This window comes from Giraffa tippelskirchi, chromosome 6, assembly GCF_054371585.1.
Source record: "Giraffa tippelskirchi isolate mGirTip1 chromosome 6, T2T-mGirTip1v1.2.pri, whole genome shotgun sequence".
Taxonomy (NCBI): Eukaryota; Metazoa; Chordata; class Mammalia; order Artiodactyla; family Giraffidae; genus Giraffa; species Giraffa tippelskirchi.
Window position 1 is genome coordinate 144,158,370 of NC_137280.1, and position 27,952 is coordinate 144,186,321.

Genomic DNA, 27,952 nt, shown 5'->3' on the forward strand with positions numbered 1-27,952 from the left:
CCATCATCAAAAAGCCTACAAAAATAAACGCTGGAGAGGGTGTGGAGAAAAGGGAATCTCTGGCACTGTTGGTGAGAATGTAAATCAGTACAATTGTTATAGGGAACAGTATGGAGGTTCCTTAAAAAACTAAAAATAGAGCTTACTGTATGATCCAGCGATCCGACTCCTGGGTGTACATCCAGAGAAAATAACTTGAAAAGATATATGCAGTCAATATTCACTGCAGCACGGAAGACATGGAAGCAACCTAAATGTCCACCAACAGATGAATGGATATAGAAGAGGAGGTGTATATATACAATGGAATGTTTCCTCAGCCATAAAAACAATGATATAATGCCATTTGCAGCAACATGGACCTAGAGATAATCGTACTAAGTAAAGTCAGAGAGAAAGATAAATATCATATAGTATCACTTATGTGGAACCTAAAAAAATGATACAAATGAACTTATTTACAAAAGAGAAATAGATCTATGGATTTTGAAAACAAAGGTTATCAAAGGGGAAAGGTGGGGGGAGTTTGGGATTAACATGTACACTCTATATAAAATCTATAATCAACAAGGACCTATTGTATAGCAAAGGGAACTCTGCTCAATAGTAATATATACAAGAAAATTTGGGAAGGAGTGGATAGGATATATGTAAATGTCTGAATCACTGCTGTACAACAGAAACTAACACGACATACATTTACATTTATAAATATTATTTAAAATTATAAACATTATAAATCAACTATACTCTAAAATAAAAATTAAAAAAATAATATAATATAAAAAACTGAAGCTGTATTAAGTCAATAAAAAATAAATACAAGATTTCTGACCTTTGGTCTTGGACTTTTACCACCATATCATTTTACTGCTCCACCAGGGATTTTCAGTTAGAGACATATGTAGAGTACACCCACGTGGCTCAGTGGTAAAGAATCCACCTGCCAACGCAGGAGACATAGGTTCGACCCCTGGGCCGGGAAGATCCCTTGGAGTAGGAAATGGCAACCCACTCCGGTATTCTTGACTGGGAAATCCCATGGACAGAGGAGCCTGGCGGGCTACAGTCCATGGGGTCTCAGAGAGTCCGACAGGACTGAGCACACAGCACATCTGCACAGGACACCAGTGCTGCTACCGAGTTGTTCACGGACCTGCGTTGATCCAGGAATGTCTGTTACTGGTCCATGATGAAAAATTGAAAGTCAGCTTTCAGAAACTTATATAAGCAATCTGACAGAGTAGTTCACGTCTGTTGAATGTAATAAACAATTTGAACATGTGTTTAAAAAAATACTTGGCATTTTATCCCAGGTTACAGGTGTGACCAAACTCCTCCCTTTATGGTTCCTGATCTACACTCTTATACTTCCTTTATAACTTCCTTACTGCCTTGAGTTTTTTACTGTAAGTCACTTACACTTAGATATAACATACGTTATAAAATGATCAGTAAACTTCCTGAAATATTTCCTGTAAGGACTCAGGTTGTCAAACATCTCCTCCTTGGTCGAGGAATTGAGTAACTTATAGTTGAATCTTGTCTTTCAGGCAATAGCTTAAATGCTATTTTCTTCTGGATTGATTAGGTTAAAGTCTTCTGGCAATATGTTCACGGCACCCTGATCTTCCTCTAGGGGAGATGCGCCAAGAAAATGTTTTAAAAGTTTTCATTCCTTTTCCCCTGTCCCAGTGCTTGTCAAGCTTTACGGTTCATATGGATCACCCACGGATCTTTCTGACTGCAGATTCCAAGGTAATGGGCCTGGTGTGCAGATTAGGATCCCATTTCTAACAAGCATCAACGTGATGCTAATGCTGTTGATCCAAGAACCACATTTTGAGACTTACTGAAACTAGAAGGTGACAAACTACATTCTGCACATCAAGTCGAGCCATAAATAAAGTTTTACTGGGACACAGCCACAGTGGTTCATTTGCATATTGTCTATAGAGGCTAGAGTAGAGCTGAGTTGGTGCAACAGAGTGACAGAGGCTGTACGTGCACAAAGCAGAAAATATTGATTATTAGACCCTTTGCAGAAGAAGTTTGCTGAACCCTGACTTAGACTATACACCTCATGAGAGCAGGGAACATGTCTGTCTAGATGTCTGCTCCACATCCAATGCCTGATACTGTTCCCGACACAGCAGCTGTTCAATAATTATCTGAATGAATGAATTACATCTTTGTGGTTCTATTGTCCTAACGCCCCATCCTGGAGTTTGAACATGAAAGTGTGTTTCCTTCCCCCACAGGTCATGTTAGGACCTTACTTGTTTCTACTTGCTCTGCCTGGCTGGAATCTCTGCACCCCGAGGGAAGAGCACTGAACTCCATGATGGCAGATGGCATGGCTGAGATTGGGTGCCTGCTTTTCCTCCCAAGAAGCTACAGTGCATAATTAATTCATTGTTCACATTTCAGAACAGGCAGGGTTTTAATCCCCTCTGAAATTGGTTTTGGATGTGGAAGTCATAGTTCTCCACCCTCTAATTGCAAAGGGGAGATAATACGGCATCGGTATTGAAATTTCGAGCACGGCATTGGGCTGGAAATAAATATCATTTAAGCTTTGAAAGCATGGCTGGCTGGAAACGTTTCCTTTTCTATTTCACAAATTTAATGCAGAGAAGTTGTGCTTATTCAAAAGAATGATTCTTTTGGAGACAAGGGAAAAAAATATTAAATGGGGGCATTTTAAATTCTAAATAAGCAGTCTTTCAAGTCAGATAGAGACTTGTTTGCATAGACTTGCTGAAATCATGGTGCCATCCAGTTTCTCAAATTTACATTATTAGTTATCATGCTGCTTATGTACATATTCATTGAACTCTGCACAGAAATGCTTATTCCTGAGTCAGGGTAACTATGATGGTGCCTGAAAGCAGGCCTGGGAGAACGGATATATGTCATTTTGTAATTTCTATTGGCCTGATATGTTTCCCTTCCATCACTCTGGTCTTAATCCTCCCTTTTTTCTTATGCAAACAGGATTCTATCTGGAGTCTCCTGGGGATTATTTAAAGGTCCCTGGACTGGATAATCGGAAACGCAGGCCCTGTTCCCTCCCTTAGTAAGGCAGTGCTCTGGCCTCTTCCTGTGCCCATTGTTAATCAAGTGCTTTGCAAACAACAACCTCTGACAGTTTTACTACCTCAGTTGGTGTGTGCCTGCTTTGGGTCCTTATCAACAAGACAGAAATACACATTTTTTAGAGAAACAATAATAGCTCACAATGACTATTTATATAGTGCTACATGCTACCCAGAGCCCTGATGATAAAGCCTCTTGATAATGCTCTCTGAGGACAGAGAGAGTCCTAGTCTCCCCATACTATTGATGAGGAAATCAAGGCTCAGAGAAGTTAAGTAACTCTTTCAAGTTCACACAGCATATTAGAGTCAGGCCAGACTAAAACCCAGATGATCACTGTAGTCTAAGTATTTTTGCAAATAGATATTTAAAAAATTATTTTTGGCTATACTGCTCAGTACGTGGGATCTCAATTCCTTAATCAGGGATTGAACCCGTGTCCTCTGCATTGGAAGTGCAGAGTCTTAACCACTGGACCACTAAGGAAATTACAAGTCCTGGCTGCGAAGGCTGGCAATGCTAGAGTGATATGTAGGGTCTCAGGTGGAAGCCCAAGATTTCAGTCCTAAACCTTTCTCTTCACTCTCCCAAGAGGCAGAATGGGGCTCTTACATTGGTCTATCTCTATCTGGAGAGGAAACCTAAGCTGTAAGTCACACTAGCTGTTCTTCAAATCCTTCCTCCTTGCGGTCAGAAAACAAAGCTCATTTATGGAGTTTCTCTGAGAGTTAACAACAGCAGCACCAAAGAGAAAAAAGAGTGGCTAATTTTAGAGGGTGATCACTACATGCCAATCACTTTCTACACAAGCTGTCATTTCATCTTCATAGCAAGCATATGAGAAAGCTACTATCACCATCCCCATTTTTCAGATGGGGAAACGAAGGCATGAAGCCATTACCAAATACAGAAACCTCTATTTGAACCAAATCTGATCTGATTCCAGAGTCCATGCTTGGAACTACTCACAGTACTGTGTATGTGCCAGGTGCTTTCCAGACAGCATTGCTGGTCTTCACAATAACCTCACCAAATAGTACTAGCCCCATTTTATCAAAGAAGAAATTGAGGCCCAGAGAACTGAATTGTCTTGCCCAAGGTTCCCTGGTGGCTCAGACGGTAAAGTGTCTGCCTGCCATGTGGGAGACCGGGGTTCAATCCTTGGGTCGGGAAGATCTCCGGGAGAAGGAAATGGCAACCCACTCCAGTACTCTTGCCTGGAAAACCCCATGGATGGAGGAGCCTGGTAGGCTACAGTCCATGGGGTTGCAAAGAGTTGAACATGACTGAGTGACTTCATAAGTACAAGGTCATTGAGCTGGTAAGGGACAGTTGCAGGATTCAAAATCCAGGTCAGCCCGACTCATTCCCTTATGCTGAGACGCTTTGTCTGCCTGGGTGGGAGGGAGGTTGCAGCCGGGCTACTTACTACGTTCTTGTAGAAGTAGTATACCACCATCCTGGCCAGGCGCGAGTAACACCAGTGGCCATGCACAAGCAGCAGCTTCTTGAGGTGTCTGAAGCGGGAGATGGCAAAGTCGCTGGACATGACAGCCTGAGAGGCAGAGCAGACGTATCAGCTTCCATCCACGGCTGCTAACGGACCAAAGAGGCTCCCCTGAGGGTGGTGCTCTGTTCTAAGGTCTGCAGTAGGTAAGGCCCGAAAGACCCTTTGTCACATACAGCACCCTTGGGTGACTTTTTGGACTCTGACAACCCCTGCCGTGGGAAATCTGGATCTCACTAGAACCCAAGGAGGGCGGTCAGAAGGGACCAGTGGTCTGGTCTGGCTCTTCCCCTCCTTCAACTTATCCAACAAGCATTTACTGTGAACCAGTGTGTGTTGAGCACCATACTAGGCGTGTGATGGCTGACCAGAGACTGAGGGCTTCTGTGCAAATTATCTTCAAACCTCTCAATACCCTTGGCCACCTCCCAAGGGAGGCCTTCCACTCCAGTCTCAGGTGGAGCTGCTGGTTGGATAGCTGTTTCTTTCTGCAGAGCCAAAATGTGTCTTCTGCCCTTGGGATGACTCAGAACTAGGCCTAATTCATATTACTTTTCAGAGTAGGAGGTTTGGACATGCCTGGTTATAAATCCTTGTCAGAGTCTTGGTCAAGGTGTTTAACCTCTCTTAGCCTCAGTTTCCTCATCAGAAAAACGTGGAATAACAATCCCTAACACACAGGGTGGTAGTGACTGCTGAAACTGGGATAATAAATGTGAAGTGCAAATAGAGTGCTGGCCTATGATAGACACTCAAAAAGTGACAGTGTTCGTTCCTCCTCACCAACAAATTTAGGTAACACCTAATGTCTGTGCTGGTGGTGGGAACACAGTTGTTAATGGTCCAAAACTACAAAGTGAGGTCTGTCTTAATGGGGAACATAGCAGTTCAAGTTAGTATGCTTGTTCCAGGCCGAATTTTGAGTAATTTTGGTACAAGCAATATGGAGGTCCATCTAGCCATCACAACTAAAATGGCAATTGAAAATTGTTTTCCAGTTGCTCACAAAGGGTGTTGCAACCTTGATGTGGGTGGGGGTTGCAGGGAGGAAACATGGAATCAGGGGGAAACTTAGTTTTCCCTGAATGGCTGGGTACTATTTGGCTTTAGAATACAGGTACAGTCAACTGTCTGTAAAAAGCCAAGCATCCTTTGATCTCTACTGTGAAAGACTGGCCAGTAGGGATGTGGTGATAGAGGTTATGTATAGGCAGGGAAGCCCCCTGCCTCTCAGATGATAATTCTGCAAAGCTCTTTAGGAGTTCCCTCAGCACTCAGGGGGAATTCCTTAATTCACCAATAAGGATAAAGGAGAGTAAGAAAGTAACAAGAAGAGTTGAAGGAAATGATACCTGCATGCCTTCCTGTCCAGATATTCCAATCCCAATATCAGCAGCTTGAATCATGCTTACGTCATTTGCTCCATCACCTGAAAGGAGAGCAGTCATGAGATCCTGGTCCAACTGCTGTGAGACAATGAGAAGTCTTATACATGCAGTTTTAGACTGTCTCTATTTGCACATAATTGAATCCTTTTAATGTTGCTCTGAATAGTCCTCTGGGAAAGCCATCGCTAGTCACTTAGCCTGAGAGATGTCTTTTCTTCTTTGGACAAGAAATCCTACTTTTATTGTTCAACAAATACATACACACACATGCCACCTTTCATACCAGCATTGTCAAATGGATTTTTGTGTGATAGAAATGTCCTGTTCTTTACTCTCCAATTTGAAAACCATTACCTTCCTATGAACACTGAAATGTGGCTGGTGAATTTCTGTTTAATTTAAAGTGTCATGTTAAATAGCCACATATAGCAGGGGGCAACCATTTTGGATAGCACAGTTCTATAAACAGTGAGATCTTTTTCACAAGTCTGGCTTCTTGCAATGCCTTATTCTTCAGACTAAAGTTAAGCAAACTTTTTCTGTAAAGGGCCAAATAATAAATATTTTAGGCTTTGTGGGCCAAGATGCAATATTGAACAACTGTTCTTTCTGAATGACAAATAGATTTTTACTCATTTTACCAGTAAAAACACAAAATCCATTCTTAGCATCTCTACAGAAATGTGCAGTGGGCTGGACTCAGCCTGAGACTGAATTTGTAGACTGAAATGACTTCCTTTCTCTCCTGGTCCCATCTGTTTTTCTAGTAGGTTCTCATAATAGTGTAGAAATATATGATATTATACAGAATATGCAATTGGGGGAGAGAATTTTCTAATTGTCTGGCAACAAAATTCATTAATCTTAAAAATGTTGTCATTGTAAGTAGCTGTTACTCTTCTAACGATTTTTTCCTTGCTAGCATAGCAGTGCATAGCTTTCATCTTCCCTGTGGCAGAACAAACCCACCCTTTAACCTCTTCTGTTGGCAAGCAAGGGGAAGTAGAGGTGTGGAATCCTATTTTTCGCCCTGCTGGTTTTGTTTCTGCTGCGGTGGCACTGAAGCCAGCCCCTTACCTAAGGGAGTTGATCCTGGGCTATTGCCTTAAACGTGTCTGAAGCTTTGAAGAGGACAATTTAGGGAATGAAATTAGGATGCAGTTGCTAAAACTCTGCTCTTGCTCTCTGTATTCTTTCTGCCTATCCCCTCCCTTTTTTTGTTTTTTTTCTGGTTTTGAACTGCTTTTACCTGAAGACCAAGAGGGGAAAAAAAAACAAAAACCAGCCCCCTACCCCTGCAAAACAACAATGTAAAGTAGGTCTCTTATTTGAAATGCCAGGAAAGAAAATTTCTTTCCATATCTGTGTAGAAGGAAGAAAACCTGAACCATCTGTAAGAATGTCCCTAAATGAAAGCAATGTTCACCATGTGCTGGGTACATGCTGAGTACAGGATGGAATTAAGTAAGACTGACATTGTCCCTTCACTCGAGAAACTCCTGGTCTCCTGAGCAGCCCATCACCAAGTCATAACAGTGGTGTGGAGCTGGCGGAATGTATAGTAAAGGAACATTGGTGTGATTAGAGGAGGTTTTACAGAGGAAATGGCTTGATCAAAGGCGAGGAGGTGAGAGAGAATGGGGATCCCGGAGAATGGTAAGCAGCTTCCCACAGCTGGAACACAGAGTGCTGAATGTTGGGGGGAGGGAGGTGGCTGGAGAGGTAATGGAATCCAGATCATAAAGATTCTTATAATCCAGATTTGGATGTTTCTGGAAAGTTTGAAGTAAGGACAGTTTTAATTTCTCTGCTTCAACCACGACTAAAGTTTAATCTCCTATAGGAATTTTTCATCAGTCTACAAGCCACCATTTATTGAAGGTATGCTTTATGTGGAGTCTTGTATTTAGAAATGAATATACAATGTTAAATGTGGGGCAGGCTCCACTTTTAAAATCTCCCCACTAGCCATCAACACTCAGCAGAATATCAAGTCCACAGACACCTGAGGTGCATGGTATTAGGCCATGTATTAAGTATTGAAGAGGACATGGTCTGCATCCCAGAACTGAGGGAGCCTGAGTGTATACTGATCGACCTGGATGTTCTGAACTTGGCTTTGGCCTCCATCTAAGTCCTGACATTTCCCTAGCAGAGAAGTTGGGTTCGCTCTCCTACTCTGCCTAGCCTCTGTTTCCACTGCCGGCTGTCATGTCTTGATTGTCACTTTGACAGTGCCCTCAGCCTGAGCATCCTGACTGTGACATCTGACCTCCCCGGTCTGGTCCAGATGTCATGTCAGAGTGGCCTTGCCCCTCCCCCTCCCCCTCCCTCATCTCTGCATGCCAGGTACCTATGGAAAGGGTCATGACTCTCAGCCTGTCCCGCACCAGCTTGACCAACATGCTCTTCTGCAGCGGGGTAGAGCGGCAGCACAGGACAGAGCGGCAATACCGGGTCAACTCCAGAAATTTCTCCTCCAGTTTTCCCTGGAAAATGGCATTGAGTGTCTTCCCATCGATGACCAATCCAACATCTGGAGCTGCAGCTCCTGAGGTGGGGGGTGGTGTTGCAGAAGGTAGGTGGAACCCAGAGAGCTTGCCGTCTGGCTTCAGAGGTCCATGAAATTGCTTTACCTCTTCCAATGCCAAGTTGAGGATGGAGTCACAGGTTTCCTATAAAGAGTATAAAGAGCAGAATAATCAATTTGGTGTTAGTAAGCAACACTGGAAACATAGGTTAAAAGCCTCACTTTATCCTCCGGTAAAAGAGTTATAAAACTCTACTACCATAGAGATGACCTGGGAATCACTCTCTGATTTTGACATTTCTTTGCAGTATTTCAAACAGCATCAGAGCAAGAATAATTTGGAACCACATTAATGGCCCAAAGAGAGAGCGAGCTTGGGTATGAGAGTGTAGATAGCTCAGTAAGATGGGGACTGATACAGGGATGGTATCATTTATAAATGATACTGATGAGACGGTAAATGATGACAATATGTCAGGCTGGTATCGGGCTTTTCATTTCTTACAAGTCATTTCCCTTCTCCTTTGTTCCTCAGAACATACCTGTGTGGTAGGTAGGGTGGGTATTACTGACTTTAGCTTAGAGATGAGGAAATTGAAACTGAAATCCTTAGTAAGTTGTCTAAAGTCATCCAATTTAGTAGTGGAGGCAGATCATGATGATTCCACTTGTGGCTTTGTAATTGAAAAAATACATTGTGTGTTCATCATTGGTACAAATGTATTGGTCACACTGGTTGAAACTGACCATGTATGTGAGTCTTATTGGTTTAAAGAAACTTATTTTTTCTGATGTTTATCTTGATATATGGGGAAGAAGCTATTTCCTCTTATCAATTCTTCTCCATTACTTTTGATTGTATCAAAGATAAAGACAGATTTGGATCTAAATATATCCTTAATACCTCTTTCACTTATGTAAACATCACTTTTAAATAAAGATAGAGAAAAGTTGTGGCAGTCAGTTGGAATACCAATTTTAATTGCATTGTTTTCTTCACAGGGTCTTTATTTAGCAGTGTTCTTTTATCCATGGCAAGAGATAATATTTCATTTATTGTACTGCTAAAAAATTCTTTTAAAATTTAAAAAATTTCAGTCTATTTAAATGAACTTATTAAATAAATAACAGTATAGGTAGTATATGGATTTAGGCAAAAATTGTTAAGTTTGTTCTGAAATGGCAAGTTTGAAGACCATTGATCTAGGAGCTTCTAAGACTATTTGGAATAATTTCTTCTGAAGTGAGTAGAACTGCAGTTCATCATTCTGGAGCCTTCCTTTAGGGGATGCTAAACTGAGCACTGCAAGCAATAGGGTGTGCATAGGACCCAGAGGGGCCACAAGAAGTAGTTCAGGAGTAGGTGATTAAAGCTGAAGCATTTCTTTGGGAAACAGAGCAAAGTAGTCCTTGCTAGAAGCTGGGGTTAGCACAATCTATATACAGGCATACCTTGGATAATGGAGACATTGTGGGTTTGGTTCTAGACTACTGCAATAAAGTGAGTCACGTGAATTTTTTGGTTTCCCAGGCCATATAAAAGTTATGTTTATATTGCAGTCTATTAAGCATACAGTAACATTATGTCTAAAAAGTTATATAGGTATGTACAGAATGAATGTTGTGTCAGCAGGCATGAAAACAAAATTAATCTCATTGTACATCTCCATCAGAGCTCTTGGATGACCAGGTGCATTGTCAATGAGTGGTAATATTTTGAAAGGAATCTTTTTTTTTTTTTTCCTGAGCAGTAGATCTCAATAGCGGGCTTAAAATAGTCAGTAAACCATGTTGTCCACAGATGTGCTATCATTTAGTCTTTGCTATCCCCTTTATGGAGCACAGGTAGAGTAGATCTAAAATAATTTTTAAGGGTTCTATCATTTGTGGAACGGTAAGTGAGCACTGGCTTCAAACTAAAGTCAGGAGACGCGTTAGTCCCCAGTAAGAGAGTCAGCCTGTCCTTTGAAGCCAGGCATTGAGTTCTCTCTAACTCGAGTCCTAGACAGCATATTTTCCCAATATATGGCTGTTTTGTCTACATTGAAAATCTGTTCTTTAGCGTAGCCACCTTCATTAATCATCTTAGCTAGATCGTCCGGATAACTTGCTGAAGCTTCTACATTAGCACTCAGTGCTTCACCTTGTACTTTTACATGATGAAGATGACTTTTTTCTTAAACCTCATGAACCAACCACTGGTAGCTTCAGATTTTCTTCTGCAGCTTTTTTACCTCTCCCAGCCTTCATAGAATTGAAGAACGTTAGCTCTAGCTTAGGCTTTGGCTTAAGGCAATGTTGTGGCTGGCTTGATCTCTCCAGATCACTAAAACTTTCTCTTTATCAGCAACAAGGCTGTTTTTCTTTCTTATCATTTGTGTGTTCACTGGAGTAGCACTTTTAATTTCCTTCAAGAACTTTTCTTTGCATTCAGAATTTAGCTAACTGTTTGGCACAAGAGGCCTAGTTTTTGGTCTCTCTTGGCTTTCTTCATGCCTTCTTCACTAAGCTTAATCATTTTTAGTGTTTGGTTTAAAGCTAGAGATGTACAACTTTTCCTCTCACTTAAACACTTGGAGGCCACTGGAAGGTTATTAACTGGCCTAATTTCAATGCAGGTCAGGAAGCAACAGTTAGAACTGGACATGGAACAACAGACTGGTTCCAAATAGGAAAAGGAATATGTCAAGGGTGTATATTGTCACCCTGCTTACTTAACTTATATGCAGAGTACATCATGAGAAACGCTGGGCTGGAAGAAACACAAGCTGGAATCCAGATTGCCAGGAGAAATATCAATAACCTCAGATATGCAGACGACACCACCCTTATGGCAGAAAGTGAAGAAGAACTAAAGAGCCTCTTGATGAAAGTGAAAGGGGAGAGTGAAAACGTTGGCTTAAAGCTCAATGTTCAGAAAACTAAGATCATGGCATCTGGTCCCATCACTTCATGGGAAATAGATGGGGAAACAGTGGAAACAGTGTCAGACTTTATTGTTTTGGGCTCCAAAATCACTTCAGATGGTGATTGCAGCCATGAAATTAAAAGACGCTTACTCCTTGGAAGGAAAGTTATGACCAACCTAGATAGCATATTTAAAAGCAGAGACATTACTTTGTCAACAAAGGTCCGTCTGGTCAAGGCTATGGTTTTTCCAGTGGTCATGTATGGATGTGAGAGTTGGACGGTGAAGAAAGCTGAGCGCCAAAGAATTGATGCTTTTGAACTGTGGTGTTGGAGAAGACTCTTGAGAATCCCTTGGACTGCAAGAAGATCCAACCAGTCCATCCTAAAGGAGATCAGTCCTGGGTGTTCACTGGAAGGACTGATGCTGAAGCTGAAACTCCAATACTTTGGCCACCTCATGCGAAGGGTTGACTCATTGTAAAAGACCCTGCTGCTGGGAAGGATTGAGGGCAGGAGGAAAAGGGGGCAACAGAGGACGAGATGGCTGGACGGCATCACCGACTCGATGGACATGGGTTTGGGTAGACTCTGGGATCTGGTGATGGACAGGGAGGCCTGGTGTGCTGTGTTTCATGGGGTCGCAAAGAGTCGGACATGACTGAGTGACTGAACTGAACTGAACTTAATTTCAATACTGTTGTGTCTTAGGGAATAAGGAGGCTTGAAGAGAGGGAGAGAGATGGGGAACAGTTGGATGGTGGAGCACTCAGAACACACACAACATTTATTAAGTTCACCATCTTATACGGGCATAATTTGTGGCACCCTAAAACAGCAAAATCACTGATCACAGATAACCATGACAAATACAGTAATAATGAAAGAGCTTGAAGAACTGTGAGAATTACTAAAATGTGACACAGTGACCCAAAGTGACCAAATGCTTTTGGAAAGAAGGCATTAACAGACTTGCTCAATTTCATGAAACTTCAATTTGTAAAAAACACAGTATCTGTGAAGTGCAATAAAATGAGGTATGCCTATAAATTCCTCCAACATATGACTGCAGCAAGTCATTGGAAATAGAAGCTTCAAAATAAAATCTCTGAACGTACTTCCTTCAAACTATCTTTATAATAATCACAATTGTTACCATTCATTTAACATTTAGTATCTGTCAGGTATGGTGACAGGCAGCCTCTAAGATGGTTCTCAATGATCCCTATACCTCCTGGTAGTCAGTCCTTCTTTGTGTAATCTCCAACCCTTGACTGTCATTATGACTAATATTTCCTTTCTAATGAAGAAAATTTTGCAAAAGTGATGGGATGTCGCTTCCCAGGTCAGTCTATCAAAAGACTGTGGCTACAATTTGGCACTCTTTCCCATTTCCCCAGGCTTACCCTGGGGGAAACCAGCTGCCATGTTGTGAAGCATCTCTATGGAGAGGCTCCCATGGAGAGGAAATGAAGCCTACTCACAATCATGTCCATGAACTTGGAAGGAGGAGGACTCCCCATCCCTAAATGACCCATTCCATTGAGCCTTTATATGAGCTCACATCCCTGACTGCAACCTCAAGAGAGACCCTGAACCAGAGGTACCCAGCTAAGTACTCCTGGATTCCTAACCCATAAATATTGTGGGATAATAAGTGTCCACTGTTTTCAGCTACTAAGTTTAGGGGTAATTTGTTAATTCATACAAATCCTGTGTTAATAACTATTTTTCTTCTATGATCTTATTTAATCCTCCAAATAGCCTCTGAAATAAAACTTTTTAATTCCCCATCTTACAGATGAGAAGACTGAAGTTTGGCAAAGTATGGTATCTGGACCATATTAAGTCTTCAATATATGTTGTTAGTGATAATAATAATAATTGCTATTACTAGTTCCTATTTAACACTATGGGTTCCTCTGGTGGCTTGGTGGTAAAGAATCTGCCTGCCAATGCAGGAGACACAAGTTTGATCCCTGGGTGGAGAAGATCCCCTGGAGAAGGGAATGGAAACCACTTGATTATTCTTGCCAGGAGAATTCCACGGACAGAGGAGCCTGGTGGGCTACAGCCCATGGGGTCAGAAAAGAGTCGGATGCGGCTTAGTGACTAAACAACATCATCTAATACTATATAGTCCCTTCTAAAATTCCTTGACAGATCAACACTTCCAGTGATGGGTTGGTAATTCTCTCATTTTATGGATGAGAACCCTGAAGTTTAGACAGGTCTCATAACTTGCTTATAGCTTTAAGATACATATCAAAGAAACAATAGTCCTAAATCAATGTATACAGAATCAAACAGATTAAAACCATTGGAAAAAAATACCTACAGAATATGAAATTACATTAAACTGGGGTTTAAATAAGTCAGATTTAGAATGGATTTCCCCCGTTTCTGTCTTCACATATTTCTGTTGTTGTTGTTCAGTTGTAAGTCGTGTCCAACTCTTTGCGACCCCGTGGACTGCAGCATGCCAGGCTTTCCTGTCTTTTGCTATCTCCTGGAGTTTGCTCAAACTCATGTCCTTTGAGTCAGTGATGCTGACTCTGTGCTATCTCTGTATCTACTACTTTTTCAACAGGATGAGAAAGCCTAATCTTTCAGGTTTAGTGGGCCCAGGGGTATGGGCAGTGCTCAACATTCAGGTACCATCTTGGAGGGTCGTGGACATCTTTAGAATGGTTGACAGGGACTGAGCTCAACTTGGCTATGACCTGCTGTTTCTTGGGAACTTTGGCTAATTAATCAACAAACATCCTCAGCTCCTTACAGGAAGGCGTTGCATTTAACAGAATCCACAGAAAACCACTCCACCCCTCTCAGGAGGACTCACAGGCTTGTTGATGTCCTCCTCCTGGAAGTGAAATGATCGTTGCAAATGGAATTGCCGTTGCAAGCTGGGCAGGCAGACATCCACACTGTTACAGGGATCAAGCACTCAAACGAGATGTAAATTACTTTCTTTCTTAAGCATAATATTAATGCCAAGATTTCCCTGAGATTATTTTCCTCTTGAAAATTCACTGGGGTTTCATCTAATCATAGCATAGTCTGTGCGCCTGACAAGAGAGTAAGTGATTTTTCTAATTCATCTTTAGGCCACATTAGGGTCTCTGGCATTTTTTATTGGGATACACCACTTCTTAAAAAAAAAACAAACAAAAAAAAAAACGTGGATTCTTCATTGAATGAAAACCAAACTGAAATGTGTAAGCATCTGTTTTGGGTCCAGATCAGCTTCAGGCAAAAGCGAAGGAGTGAGATTCTGTCATCCTTCCTGCCTCTTTCTCTGCTTTCTTCCCATCTCTCATCTTCCTCCCTCTCTCCATCCTTCTCCCCATGGAATGTTCTAGGTCTCCAGTGCCCTCCACCCACCACCCCCACAACCCAGTGTCTTTCTTGTTCCAACTCCACATCTACTCCAATACTGCTCCCTTTGATAGGGGCAACTGACTCAACACCTACTTCCTGTACTCATCAGCCACGGAGCTACTGAAATTTTACTTTCTTCAGTTTACATCATAAAAATAGGTTTTTTCCTCCTGAACAGAAAAACCATTGCAACTTTAAATATGCTTCTTTAGACTTTATACAGCCCTCTTTCTCCAAACATTGTTCCCTGCCACTCACAACCTGTTAAGGCTGAAAATTGCGGTTTTTGAACTTGGCTTATCTTTCTCTCTCTCCCATCCCATCAAAGCATACTGGTCTTGTGTACTACACTCTTCAGATTTCATTCTGTGGCAACCAGTTTGATATTACAAATTGGAGCTGAAAATTTAAACTCAGAATCATGTCAATTTAGTTAGGGTTTTTCAATGGATGAGTTAATCCAATATATAAGAAAGTAACAACTGAGATTCTGTGAGCAGACAGTCTGGAATAATGCAAATAGCACTGGCCTGACCAGAGAAGGGCATTCTAGACTTAGCGTGTCTATCAGAAACTACAGGGTGGCCCTGGGGAGATGACTCAGCTCCTCTGCAGTCCTCAGTTTCTTGTACATAGAATGGGGAGACTGGGCGAAGGGTGGAATTCAAGAGAGCCACACCTTGCTAGTAGGTTTTGCTAGATGTAATATAAATAGATCAGTCAACCATGTGTGGGGATGACGCAGAGGACCAGGACTGCGTGAGGGCCAAGATTTGGGGTGGTGGTGGTGCTGCCCCTGTGTACCCGTAGTCTTGTCTCCTGTTGGCCTAGGTGCCACTTTGCACTGGGACATCTGGGCTCTACTTTGGGCTCACCTGACTTTCTGTGTTAATGGAGTAAACGGTGTCCGTCTGGTCTAAGAGTCTGCAGGCATAGGCGATGTTGACCGCTGTCTCCTGCTTATCTCCAGTCAAGACCCAGAGCTGGATCCCAGCCTCCCGCAGAGCAGCGATGGTGTCTGGAACACCTTCCTGCAGCCGGTCTTCAATCCCAGTGGCTCCTGGAGTGACGAAAGACAGCATAGTCCACATTTATGTTGGAAAAAGCATCTGCTTAATCTCCCCAAAGCCCTATCAAACCAGGCAGTGATCATTGATTATCTCCATGTTCTAGGCTGTGCTAAGCACCCAGGATACAGCAGTAACAGAGACAGAGCTGGTCCCCGCCATCTCTGTGCTCAAAGGCCTGTTGAATAAGGATTTATAATCGAGTTATGGGAGGAGAGAAGCCCAGGGTGCTGGACAACCATATACCCGGAGACTTGAACTTCTTCTAGAAGGTCAGGGGAGGCCTTGCTGAGGAAGAAAAACAAGTGAAAGTGTTAGTCTCTCAGTCATGTTCGACTCTTTGCGACCCCATGGACTGTAGCCCATCAGGTTCCTCTGTCCATGGGATTCTCCAGGCAAGAATACTGGAGTGGGTGGCCATTCTTTTCTCCAAAGGATCTTCCTGACCCAGATTCTCCTGCATTGCAGGCAGGTTCTTTACCGTCTGAGCCACCAGGGAAGTTGGAAGTGCCATTCAATCTCAGACCTGGAAGATAAATCCTAAAGGTGGGGAAAGAGGAGAATTCCAGGCAGAGAGAGCAGCAGGAGTGAAGGTCTAGAGGTCAGAGAAGAAGATGACACAGAAAGGGAGGCAGGGAAGGGAGATGCTGGGTCGTGCAGAGCCTGTCAGGGCATGAAGGGATTTGGCATATACTTGGTAGCAAATTAAAGGGAGTTAAGCTGGAGAGTGATGGACAGTTTTGAATTTCAAGAAGATCATTCTAGAGACTGGACTGGAGGGTGGAGGAAACAGGATGAGGTTCAGGGCTAAGAGTCAGAGGAAAGCTGGCATGGCTGGACCGGCATAGCAGCAATAGGAGTGGAAGGACATGTGGACACTAAAGTCTTTCCTCCACAAGTGCTCACTGCAGAATTAATAGAGCTGGGTTTTTAAAATAATATTCTTAGAGGGAATTAAAGATGTGAATTCCATCATTTTTTGAATGGTCTCAAGCTTTGAGCCAACCTTGATGAATATATACCCAAACATCCAATGGTTGCCAAGTGATTAAGCAAAAATAAATCTGCATTTAAATTGAGATTTGTTTCAGACCACAGACTAATGGCTGTCCATTTCACTCTGGGCAGGAGTGAAGCATGCCGTTTCTTTTAATAATCCCGAGTGACAATAGGTTGGCAAAGCAGTCATGCTGGATGCATATTGAAAAGATCATTTTGTACTGGGAGACCCGGTGTGAATGCAATGCAGCTTCTGAATGGCAAGGCAGTTTCTTGGTGGCAGGATGAAGTCTCTTCTCGGCCCCAGTCTGCTCTATCCTAAGCCACTGTGAGGGAAGAAAAATAAACCTCTCCATCCTGAAATGGGCTCATTTTGTATTTCAGGCCCAAGTGCACTGGAGAACAATCCCATGAAAAATGATGCCTGACCCTCATCTTTTTCTCCAAGCATTAACCTGGAAGGTGAGAGACTGAAGCTGATGTATATTACAGGGAGGAAGAGTAAAGGAGAGAGGAGGAAAAACACATTTAGTGGTGTGAGAGAGAAAATGAAATGAGGGGTGAGAGCCTTTCTCAGCCAGGAAGCCGACAGGTCCTAACAAGTGTGTTCTCTTTTATGCCGAACTGGCTCAGGGGCACTTCTCATCAGCGGGGGCCAGAAGCCTCCCTCAGAACAAGGAGAAATGTGTATAGGAGTCAGGGGCCCTAATGGGATGACATTCCGATGGTGGCCTGGTGTGCTGGATGGAGCTGTCCACACTAGCTACACCCTGGTTCCTGTTAGAGTGAGTTCTCCAGGCCAGCTTTCCAGGCAACCTCATCAGACAGCAGACAAGGGCCCCTGCAGTCCAAACACAGGAAACAAAAGGCTGAAGGAGGTGGGGTGCAAAACTGCCTCCCCTAGCTCGCCACTCATCCCATTAAATCTTGCTGCTACGTTTTAAATATAAAGAGATTTTACCATCTTCTTACAGCAACACCCTAGGTCTCCCCCTTCACCCCTGCCTGGCTGAGCTAGGTGGAGTGTGATTTCTCCAGAGGAGGCAGAGAGGCTCAGAGGGTTGCGGGGAAGTGTCCCTGGGCACACAGGGCCAAGACGTGGCCTTCATCCCTGGATCAGCACTGCTTCCCAGGCGGAAGAAGGCTGTTGCCACGTGGCCAGTATGTGCATGCTGTGCAGGCGTTGCCTTTCCTAGATCTTGTTCCCAAGCTGTAAGGAGACGAATCTGAAAAAGAAAGCCTCCCCCTTCTCCCTTGGCAATGCTTTTCCTTCAACAGAAATCCATCGCTGTCTCTTAGCTGGTGCTTTCCATCTTTCCCTCAGGGTGGCCGTCTAATTTCTATACAGCAGCAGTCAGAGTGATTTTTGTAAAACATAAATCTGTCCCTGCTTTAACTCCCCTTCTCCAAACCTTTAGCATATGATTTACATGGCCCTTCATAATCTACATGCTCCTGACCTCTCTTAACCTCATGGGTCTCCCTCGCACTCTGTGGTCCAGCCAAGGCAGATCTCTAGGTCTCCGGCTAGCCTGGGCTTTCTTACCTCCAGACCTTCATTCAGGCCCTTCCCTCTCATGGAACACCCTACCCCTTTGATGAGCTCCCTTTCTCCAATCAGCTTAAGCCCTCCTGTGCCCTCTTTGGCTCCGCGGTAGGTTGCCACCTTCTCCTTTGTGCTTCCATCCTACCAGCTACATCTCCCAGCCCCACTCTTGTCACACCCTGATGAAATTTCTTATTTAATCTTCCAGGGCAGGGTCCGTGGCTCTTGTTCCCCCTTGAAGCCACAATACCTAGTGTGCTACTTGGCACACAGTAGGTGCTCAATAAACATATGAATGACTGGAGGAGAAGCAATCAGGCTTCCTCCAGCAGGGAGTGCAGGAATGCTCCCGGGCGTCCTCGGGAAGCAGGGTGTGGAGCCTGGTAGGATGCCGGCACAGCCCACTGGCGCCAAATGCCTGGAAGGATTCCCCAGGGAGGCTCCTAATTGAGACACATTTGTAAGAGTGTCAGAGTCAAGGCCACGAATGCCCTTTCCAGCTTGCAGCATTCCTTTTAAAAAATATAACAATAAACTTATTTTTAGCTACCGAGTAAGGTGAGTTGATTCTCCAGATGCTGTGCTGTCTCCAGGAGAAGCTCGTCTCTGTTGTTGAGGGATGCCTCAGCTTCACGCCGGAAACTTGCCCATCGCCCGAAGTCCTCTTCACTTAAGACCTATGAGATGGGAAGAGGCTCGTTCACAACTCTGGGTGACTCCGTCCCCTGCCCATGTGCTGGACCTCCTTACAGGCCAATTTGAGTTTCACTATACAATTAGATGGGGCTTTCTTCTCAATGATTTTTTTTTCTAGATTCTTGAATTGTTGAAGGATTGATCTTCATGTTCCATTATCATCAAATGTCTGTTGACCCCTGTAATGCTCTGGGTACTATGGATATAGTAGTGATCAAGATAGACAAGAGCCCTACAGACCTGGGCTGATGTGCTAGTAGAGGGTGAGAGACATTATCTAAGTGAATAATTTAAAAGAATGGACCATCCCAAGGACTTCTATACAGAAGACAAACAGCATATGACTGAGTAGGGGGATAGCTGTGGGAAGGGGGTTATTTTTGTTTGGATCGCCAGGACCCTTAGACAAGTTGACATACAGGCTGAAATCCAATGATGAGAAGTGTTCAGTCATGGGGAGAGGCAAGTTAAAAGGCCATGAAACAGCAGTGAACTTGGCTTTCTTTCTGTTCCCTGAACACAGCAGTTGGCTTAAGGATGGAGAGCCAGATGGAGAGGACCAGCGATGAGGCTGGAAAAGTAAGTAGCAGACAGGTCTTGTGTAGCCTAGTAGACTATTCCACTAGCTCCTGAAGGGGTCCAATGGCTGAAAAAATCCAACTAGAGGACACAGGGGGCTTCTCTGGTAGCTCAGTTGGTAAAGAATCTGCCTACAGTGCAGGAGACCTGGGTTCGATCCCTGGGTTGGGAAGATCCCCTGGAGAAGGAAATGGCACCCACTCCAGTATTCCTGCCTGGAAAATCCTATAGACAGAGGAGCCTGGTGGGCTATAGTCCATGGGGTCACAGAGTCAGACGTGACTTAGAGACTAAACCACCACTGGCAACCCATTCCAGTACTCTTGCCTGGAAACTCCCATGGACGGAGGAGCCTGGTAGGCTACAGTCCATGGGGTCGTGAAGAGTCGGACATGACTGAGCGACTTCACTTTCACTTTTCCCTTTCATGCATTGGAGAAGGAAATGGCAAGCCACTCCAGTGTTCTTGCCTGGAGAATCCCAGGGATGGCGGAGCCTGGTGGGCTGCCGTCTATGGGGTCACACAGAGTCGGACACGACTGAAGCGACTTAGCAGCAGCAGCAGCAGCAGAGGACATAGTTCCTCCTCTGGAGTTCATAGCATTTTAGACCCCTCTGTTGGCATTATCTTAAAGGAGATCAGTCCTGGGTGTTCATTGGAAGGACTGATGTTGAAGCTGAAACTCCAATACTTTGGCTACCTCATGCGAAGTGTTGACTCATTGGAAAAGACCCTGATGCTGAGAAGGATTGGGGGCAGGAGGAGAAGGGGACGACAGAGGATGAGACGGCTGGGTGGCATCACCGACTTGATGGACATGAGTTTGGGTAAACTCTGGGAGCTGGTGATGGATAGGGAGGCCTGGCGTGCTGTGATCCATGGGGTCGCACAGAGTTGGACACGACTGAGTGACTGAACTGAATGGTTGGCATTATATGCACACTGTCTGTTACAGTAATAAATGATTCTTTTGTCTAAGCATCAAATATTCTTTAATATTAATATTAATATTCTTTAATATTAATATTCTTTAATATGCCATGCATGGCACTGTGGGGAAATGGGGACACAGGTAAGTCTTTTACTTTTGAGAAAGAACCGTCTTATCAGAGGAGGCAAAATAGAAATAGATGATTTCAATAAAATATAGAAAGTGGTAGGTTTTAATTACAATCTATAGAGTAGAAAGTGCTAGTCACTGTCCCAGCATTACCTGTGTTATCTTAGTTAATCTCCATGACAACTGTATGAAGTAGGGTACACTAGCACCGTTTTACACATGAGAACAACCCAAAGCTCAGAGAGGTGAAGAAACTGGCCCAAGGTCACATCACTGATAAGTGACTGGGACTTGTCCCAGGCCTGGCTTTAAAGTGGGTGCTCTTCAACTTTATGGTGCATAAGCACCACAAAAGAGATGAAAAGCTCTGGGATTTATGGAGAAAAAACACCCTCTATTCGTTTTAGATTCTTTTCCCATGTAGGCCATTACAGAATACTGAGTAGCGTTCCCTGTGCTATACAGTAGGTCCTTATTAGTTCTCTATTTTATATATAGTAGTGTGTATATCAATCCCAATCTCCTAGTTTATCCCTCCCCCCATTGCCCCCTGATAACCATTAAGTTTGAAAAGAATCTAAGAAAGAGTGGAGATATATATATATATATATATGTATAACTGATTCATCGTACACCTGAAACTAACAACATTATAAGTCAATTATACCCCAATTAGAAAAAAAAGAAATCACTTCTAACCATCTTGAAATGTATGCCCATTGTAGTTCCCCATATCTGATTTGAGGTACTCCAGCTCTGGGATTCATAGCTCTTTGCTTGCCTTTCCTGTAGCGGCTGCAAACTGAAAGAACTGCAGGGCCCAGGGAAGGTAAACTAATTGAATCTAGCTGGGCCAAGGGCAATGTGATAGAGAGTGGTAAGAACTGTGACCAACCCCAGAACACAGAAGAATATATTCCTCAGCAAGAATCTGCTGCTACCTGGCTACAGTATTTGAAACTATTCAAGAATGGTGATCCAGTTTTCCAGATCCTCTACATTTTCAAGAGAAACCAGAAATCTAGATTTGTATGTGATCACATAAAATCTCCCAACTTCTAGATCTCGGCAAGTAATGGAAATGTAAGAGGATATTTAAAGGCAATTACAACATTAAAAAATCATGAGTTATAGGTTACCAATTATATCTACAATGAAAAGCAGGGAACCACAAGCTCAGATTTCTGTCCCGGCAAAATTGTCAAAGTTGTGGGTCTGTGTGGTCAGGGTAGCCAATTTTGAAAATATTAGAAGAACCAATATTGAGGATCTTCTAACAAGAAACAGAAAAGACACAAGCAGGGTTGGAGCCTTTCGGCTACTAAATGTGGAATTTGTTCTTACCTTCTTGGCGATACACAGTGTTCGAAGGCCGTCTCTTGCATACAAGTCTAGATGCCTCTGGGTCCGGGCTCGGATTTTCCTCATCTTCTTTTCCACATCAGTGTCGGTCACTGTCAAAGTCATTGTTCCCCATGAGGTCATGGACAAAATGCTTAGGGATCCCGTTTCTAACACCCGGGAGTCTTTAGAGGAGGAATTCCTTTATGCCACCCCCACCCCCACACACCCCTTACACAAACATGAAGCTGCTCTTTCAGGCTGCCCTGCAAAGTGGTAACTCCATGGGTCCTTAAACTGTCCGCTTTCTATATCTGATCATCAGAAGTCTGGCTGAGAGAAGTACTATTTAGGGAAGTTAGGTGGCTTCAAGTATTGTTTCCAAATGCTTGTTTGTGGGAATTCCCTGACTGTCCAGTGGTTAGGACTCTGTGCTTTCAATGCAGGGGCCCATGTTCCATCCCTGGTTGGGAAACTAAGATCCTGTATACTGTGCAGCCAAAAAAAAAAAAAAAAAGCATGGAAAACTCAAATATCTGCTTTAAGCCAACTTTTTCACTCTCCTCTTTCACTTTCACCAAGAAGCTCTTTAGTTCTTCTTCACTTTCTGCCATAAGTGTGGTGTCATCCGCATATCTGAGGTTATTGATATTTCTCCCGGCAACCTTGATTCCAGCTTGTGCTTCCTCCAGCCCAGCATTTCTCATGATGTACTCTGCATATAAGTTAAATAAGTAGGGTGACAATATACAGCCTTGACATACTCCTTTCCCTATTTGGAACCAGTCTGTTGTTCCATGTCCAGTTCTAACTGTTGCTTCCTGACCTGCATACAGGTTTCTCAAGAGACAGGTCAGATGGTCTGGTATTCCCATCTCTTTCAGAATTTTCCACAGTCAAAGGCGTTGGCATAGGCAATAAAGCAGAAGTAGATGTTTTTCTGGAACTCTCTTGCTTTTTTGATGATCCAGTGGATGTCAGCAACTTGATCTCTGGTTCCTCTGCCTTTCCAGGTGCCTTAAGCACAGTCTTTGTACCTTGTCTTTTGGACCACTATCTATGATGTTTTATTTTCAAAGACATCTGCTCCTGAATTTAAAAACACCTTTTGCCTTCTACCTGTGTACTTCTGAGTTTACTTTATTGCTCAGGCTACCAGGAACCTCAGGGTCAAGTTGACTGTTCAAACATTGTACATATATTAAAACTGAGGTTATTTTCCTCCCTGCCTTTGAAATCTTTGCTTCTCAAATCTCATAGTAACATCATATATGTATCTTTTATTGGAGGCATCTCTCATTCATTTTGGAATCAGGTGAGGAACAAAGAAATATCTCCAGGGCAGTGTGGAAGGCTGTTGTGCAGGAATGAAATGCTGTGGTTCCCCTGACTTTGAAACACCAAATCCACTTGCCTGCCAGAGTCTGGGGATGAAGACACTTAATTAGCTCCCTTCCCATTCTAAACGCTCATCAATCCCCATGAACCTCTTGGCTCTGATCCATAGCTGACAATGCAGGAGGCACGGGGATGCCTGGGCAATTCTTAAGCTTGGCTGGAAGCTCCTGTCCTGGGAGAATCATAGCCCCATAACTGTCTTCTCCTTGTTAGCAGTCAGGAAGCGGCCACACACTAATTCATGCTGCTCCAAAACTGGACACTGATATGCAGGGATTTTGGAACATTTTTCTGGCTTGGAGCAAGTTAATGAAAATCCATGTGGGGGAGGCTGGGGAAAAGAATGATAAAGAGTATCCCTTGAGGTTTCCCAGAGTGAATCGAGCCCAGTGCAGAATTCTGGTGGCGTGACAAAAGCTCTGAACCAGGATTCAGGACACCTCCACTAGGATTCACCACTAGTTAGCTGAGCATCTTCTTTTATGCCACTTCCCTCTTCAGGTTCAGTTGGCTTCTCCCCAGAACTAACAGTTAGGACCACAGTATTTTCTAGGGTATACTGATGGATGTCCTGGGTAGGGGGCGGGGAAATTTGTGTATGGAGCATCCATGTTTAAATGAGTTTGGAGAATTAGAAACTGAGATAAATAAAGAGGTTCCTCTGTGACAAGGCTGAGCAATGCCTTTAATAAGCTCTGTAATTCTCCAGGTCATGGAGATGTGGCGAGCAGTGTGTGTTAAGGAAGATGCTATGAGGAAAACATCTCAAGGGCTTGTGTTCCAGCTGGGACCTGCTGGACTGAGTGACACCATAACACAAGCCCCCCAGTTACCATTCCACGCCACCAGTTAAACACCAGAACCCTCTCTTCTTGGACCCCAATGAGATAGACTCACTACAGGCTGGGTCTTCCAGCAGGTCCATGATAATGCAGTCGGCTCCCTTGGTGTAGACAACAATCTCACCGGTCAGCGGGTGCCTCACGACCACGGACATCCTCTTTCTGACAGAGTCAAACTCCAGGGTGCAGAGGACATCGAAGGTGAGGCAGGTGCCCTGGGGTAAGCGCACGGTCACCTGCTCAGGTGTCCGGGACACCAGTGTGAAGCTGTAGGCACGGGCAGCATGCACTAGGGCGGCCTCGTCAGGGCTCTCGGCCTCATAACAGAGCTCGGGACTGGCCAGGCTGAGGGCTGGGGCCTGCAGCACCTCCTCCAGGGAGGCCCTCGGCCCTGCCCCCAGGATGTCACCCTGCTCCCACATGCTGCTTTTGTAGTCGCCGTCGGTGGAATAGCCGCCACTGCACACTGACGTGTCATCTCTCTCTTCCGAGTCTGTGGTGGGCATGTTGGTCCCCAAGCTCTCCCCCAGGTCCATGTCGGAGGGTGCAGTGGATGAGAAGGACTGGCTGAGGCTTGAAAGCTTCAACCTGTGGAACAGCTGCTGGATCTTCTCCAGGGATGTCCCCAGAGCCTTGGTCGAGGGTGGCATGGTGACCTTGAGGCAAAAGAGGAAAAGAGAACATGACTCTCCAGGTTGGGAAAACTATCAAGCTGCCTTATGGCAGAATATAAAGCTCATTTTGCAGTCATCCACTTCAATGATGATGGGCAAGCCTTCTCCCTTCTGTGAACCTCTATTTACCCAACTATAATGTGAGAGGGTTAGGCCACTGGTTTCCTTCCAGCCCTGACTTCCTAGGGATTGGTGGTGACCATCCCACTTTGATCATGGGCCAAGCAAAGAAAAGGAGACAAAAGCCAGACTCAGAGTTGCAGTTCACATGCCCTGAACCCTTACCATCACCTTGCCTGCTTTATTTTTGCATGCAGCATCCCACTTCATCCTCCCAGCAACAATGCTAGGGGATCCTATCATTATCCCAACTTCTGGATGAGGAAACCAAGGCATAAAGAGATTAAGTGGGCTGTGATCACCCAGCTTGTAGGTGGCAGAGCTGGCTCTCACATCTGGGTCTGTCTGACTCCAGGGGCTTCTGAGCTACCTGCCAGCTGTAGCCTTCCATTAGCTTGAAAATTGAGAAATGGATGGTATACTTCTTTCTCTCTTGAAAATAGAACTTCTCAAATATGCTTCCTGCTTCCCAAAGTTACCTGCAGACCTCTGATTACTTGCTGACTTTTCAGTGAAGTTTAGAACCTGGGTGTAATAATAGGGGCTCTGGTTTGGTACTTGGATGAACCCTCTTTTTCTTAATTTTTGTGGCCATGTGCTGTAACACCCATTATTTTTATTCATCACTTATAAGAGAGCTTGGGTGATAGTATGTAGATAATCAAAGATAAATCTATCTTCAGTACTGAAAAATAACTCCAAGTATAATCTTTTATAAATGGCCATCCAGCTGTGTTATCTCTAACTTAGCAGAACCTCATACGCGGTGTTCATTTTTTTTTTAACTCCCCCTTTAAAAAGCAGATACCGGCATGCCGTGACATTATGATAGAATCATACAGATGGTTCTGCCATGTATTCACCATATGTCCTTCATTAGGTTACTCAAGTTCTCCGAGCCACTGTTTCCTCACTTGCTAAATCCAAAGACATACCCCACAGGATTGCTGGGCCATAACGATTAAATGATAGTGCAGGTGATGGCTGTCTATGGGGTCGCACAGAGTCGGACACGACTGAAGCGACTTAGCAGCAGCAGGTGATGTTTGGCATAGAGCCCTGCACATAGCAAGCGCTAAGTAAATATTAACTTATAACATCTACCCTGCAGACACAAAATGCAAAACCTACACAGAAAACTCATATGGAACTTCTTATATTGTATTTAAAACATAAGGAGATTGAGGCCCAGAGAAGACAAGAGCTCTGTTCAAGGTCTCTCAGTGATGACATGGTGACAGTGTGACCAGGACCCAGGTGTTTTGTGCTCTTGTGCAGGGCACCCCCTTCATGCCTGCCCTCCTCCCATCCATCCCACCCACACCATCACTGGCCCTTACCCTCTGCCTGGGCTCGGTAGTCATGGAGACCATGACGGAGTTGCAGATGGTTAAGGCAAGGAAGAAGTCAGCAATGGAGGAGGCAGTGGCAAGGGAAGGCTTGGGGGGTCTGCCGTCTGACAGGGTCTCCAGCCACAGAGCTGCGTCTCGCACCTTGGACAGGAGATTTTTATCCGGAGTCACGTCTGTTTCCTGGGAGAGAAAGGCTAGGGTCAGAGTCTTTCCTGAAGGGACTGGAGAGGAAGGCATCCTCATGCCTGAGAAAGGCTGATACAGTCCTCCCTGCATCCTGCACCCAGCACGGCTCTCTTCCCCCAGGCCTGCTCACCACAGAGTCTGATTTGGTTCCTTCCCTTCCCTCAAGCCCACATGTCCATCAGTTAAATAGGCTCTGGTTGTTCTGCCCACACAGCATCTTCCCACCATTTACCCCTCATTCCTGATGCTTCTAGCCAGGCTCAGACCCTCTAGCCCTCCAGCCTGGGTGTATGCATGCTCAGTTGCTTCAGTCGTGTCTGACTCCTGCAAACCCATGGACTGTAGCCCACCAGGCCCCTCTGTCCATGCGGTTTTCTAGGGAAGAATACTGGAGTGGGTTACCATGCCCTCCTCCAGGGGATCTTTCCAACTCTCGGATCGAATCCGCATCTCCTACATTGTAGGCGGATTCTTTACCACTGAGTCACTGGGGAAGCCCTCTGGATTTCCACTTCAGCCTTTAAAGTGAGGTGACTGCCTCTTACCTCATTTCGTTCCAACCCTTCATATGTATATCACCCATACATCCTTCTAAGACACCATTTCCCTCAAGGTATTCTTGAGATTAAAAAATCTTCAGATCTTCACCGTGAACACGATCATTTCAGTCTGGCATCTAAATTATTTCCCAGCTTGCATTTCTCCTATTGATTCCCACCACTCTGCGTGTGGTCCTTCAGCTCAGCCAGGTGGTCTGCTGGCTGACTCTTGGGTGTATACTCCCCTCCTAGGCCTCCTTCCACACTCTGTTGGAAGTCCTCTCCTGTCTACCCAAACCCTACCTCGACTTCATAACCATAAAAACTCCACGGGTTCATGAGATGTGACTCAGCCACAGTGAGTCATCTGTCTTCTGAGCCAGAAGCTTCAGCAGCAGCTTCTTGAACTGAGAATATCCACAGGAGTCAGGCAGGTACGGGGAATGAGGGAAGATGGCCAAGCTACAGATGAGGACACTATGGGATGGGGAGTGGGGCTGTGCTGAGCCCTGGCAAGTCCCACCCCATCTAAAAGGGGGTGACTGTTCTGCTAGTAAAATGCTCCAAGGCTGGTGCATTTTGCTAAATCTCTGGGTTTTTAAAGATAAAGTAAAGAATGATGTAAGGACTGTTTGTTTTTTTTTTTTAATTTCTTTTTAAAAAACTCTGCGGACTGGATCTGACTCATGGATTTCCAATTTTTTCACATCTTTGTTGAAGTTGCCACTTCTTCTATCCCT

At 44.2% G+C, this 27,952-nt stretch overlaps 2 protein-coding genes and 1 non-coding gene across 10 annotated transcripts in view; 1 reads left to right on the plus strand and 2 right to left on the minus strand.

Moving 5' to 3' along the window:
* Positions 1 to 27,952, plus strand: part of LOC145510150 (uncharacterized) — a 188,075-nt gene that overhangs the window by 159,930 nt on the left and 193 nt on the right. For 4 of the 7 annotated variants that reach the window (XR_014056811.1, XR_014056807.1, XR_014056808.1 and 1 more), the window contains one exon: positions 2,262 to 2,587. Coding sequence is in view for 1 of the 7 variants with exons in the window: in XM_081500625.1 (XP_081356751.1) it covers positions 1,696 to 1,758; positions 2,262 to 2,407 (209 nt within the window). In the remaining 6 variants the exon portion in view is untranslated. Of the gene's footprint in view, positions 1 to 1,695; positions 1,759 to 2,261; positions 2,588 to 17,262; positions 17,341 to 19,646; positions 19,700 to 24,418; positions 24,543 to 27,952 lie in introns of those variants that run through there. The other 3 variants (XR_014056820.1, XM_081500625.1, XR_014056822.1) reach the window with 2 other exon arrangements.
* Positions 1 to 27,952, minus strand: part of ATP10B (ATPase phospholipid transporting 10B (putative)) — a 304,891-nt gene that overhangs the window by 23,135 nt on the left and 253,804 nt on the right. For both annotated transcript variants that reach the window (XM_081500594.1, XM_081500595.1), the window contains 8 exons: positions 26,476 to 26,667; positions 24,397 to 24,997; positions 22,105 to 22,214; positions 18,975 to 19,101; positions 15,688 to 15,872; positions 8,348 to 8,669; positions 5,959 to 6,035; positions 4,529 to 4,654 (listed from right to left, as the gene is read on the minus strand). In XM_081500594.1, coding sequence (XP_081356720.1) covers positions 4,529 to 4,654; positions 5,959 to 6,035; positions 8,348 to 8,669; positions 15,688 to 15,872; positions 18,975 to 19,101; positions 22,105 to 22,214; positions 24,397 to 24,997; positions 26,476 to 26,667 — 1,740 coding nt within the window. The remainder of the gene's footprint in view (positions 1 to 4,528; positions 4,655 to 5,958; positions 6,036 to 8,347; positions 8,670 to 15,687; positions 15,873 to 18,974; positions 19,102 to 22,104; positions 22,215 to 24,396; positions 24,998 to 26,475; positions 26,668 to 27,952) is intronic.
* On the minus strand, positions 3,513 to 3,585 carry TRNAG-UCC (transfer RNA glycine (anticodon UCC)). The gene has a single exon. It is a non-coding gene; the product is annotated as a tRNA-Gly (tRNA).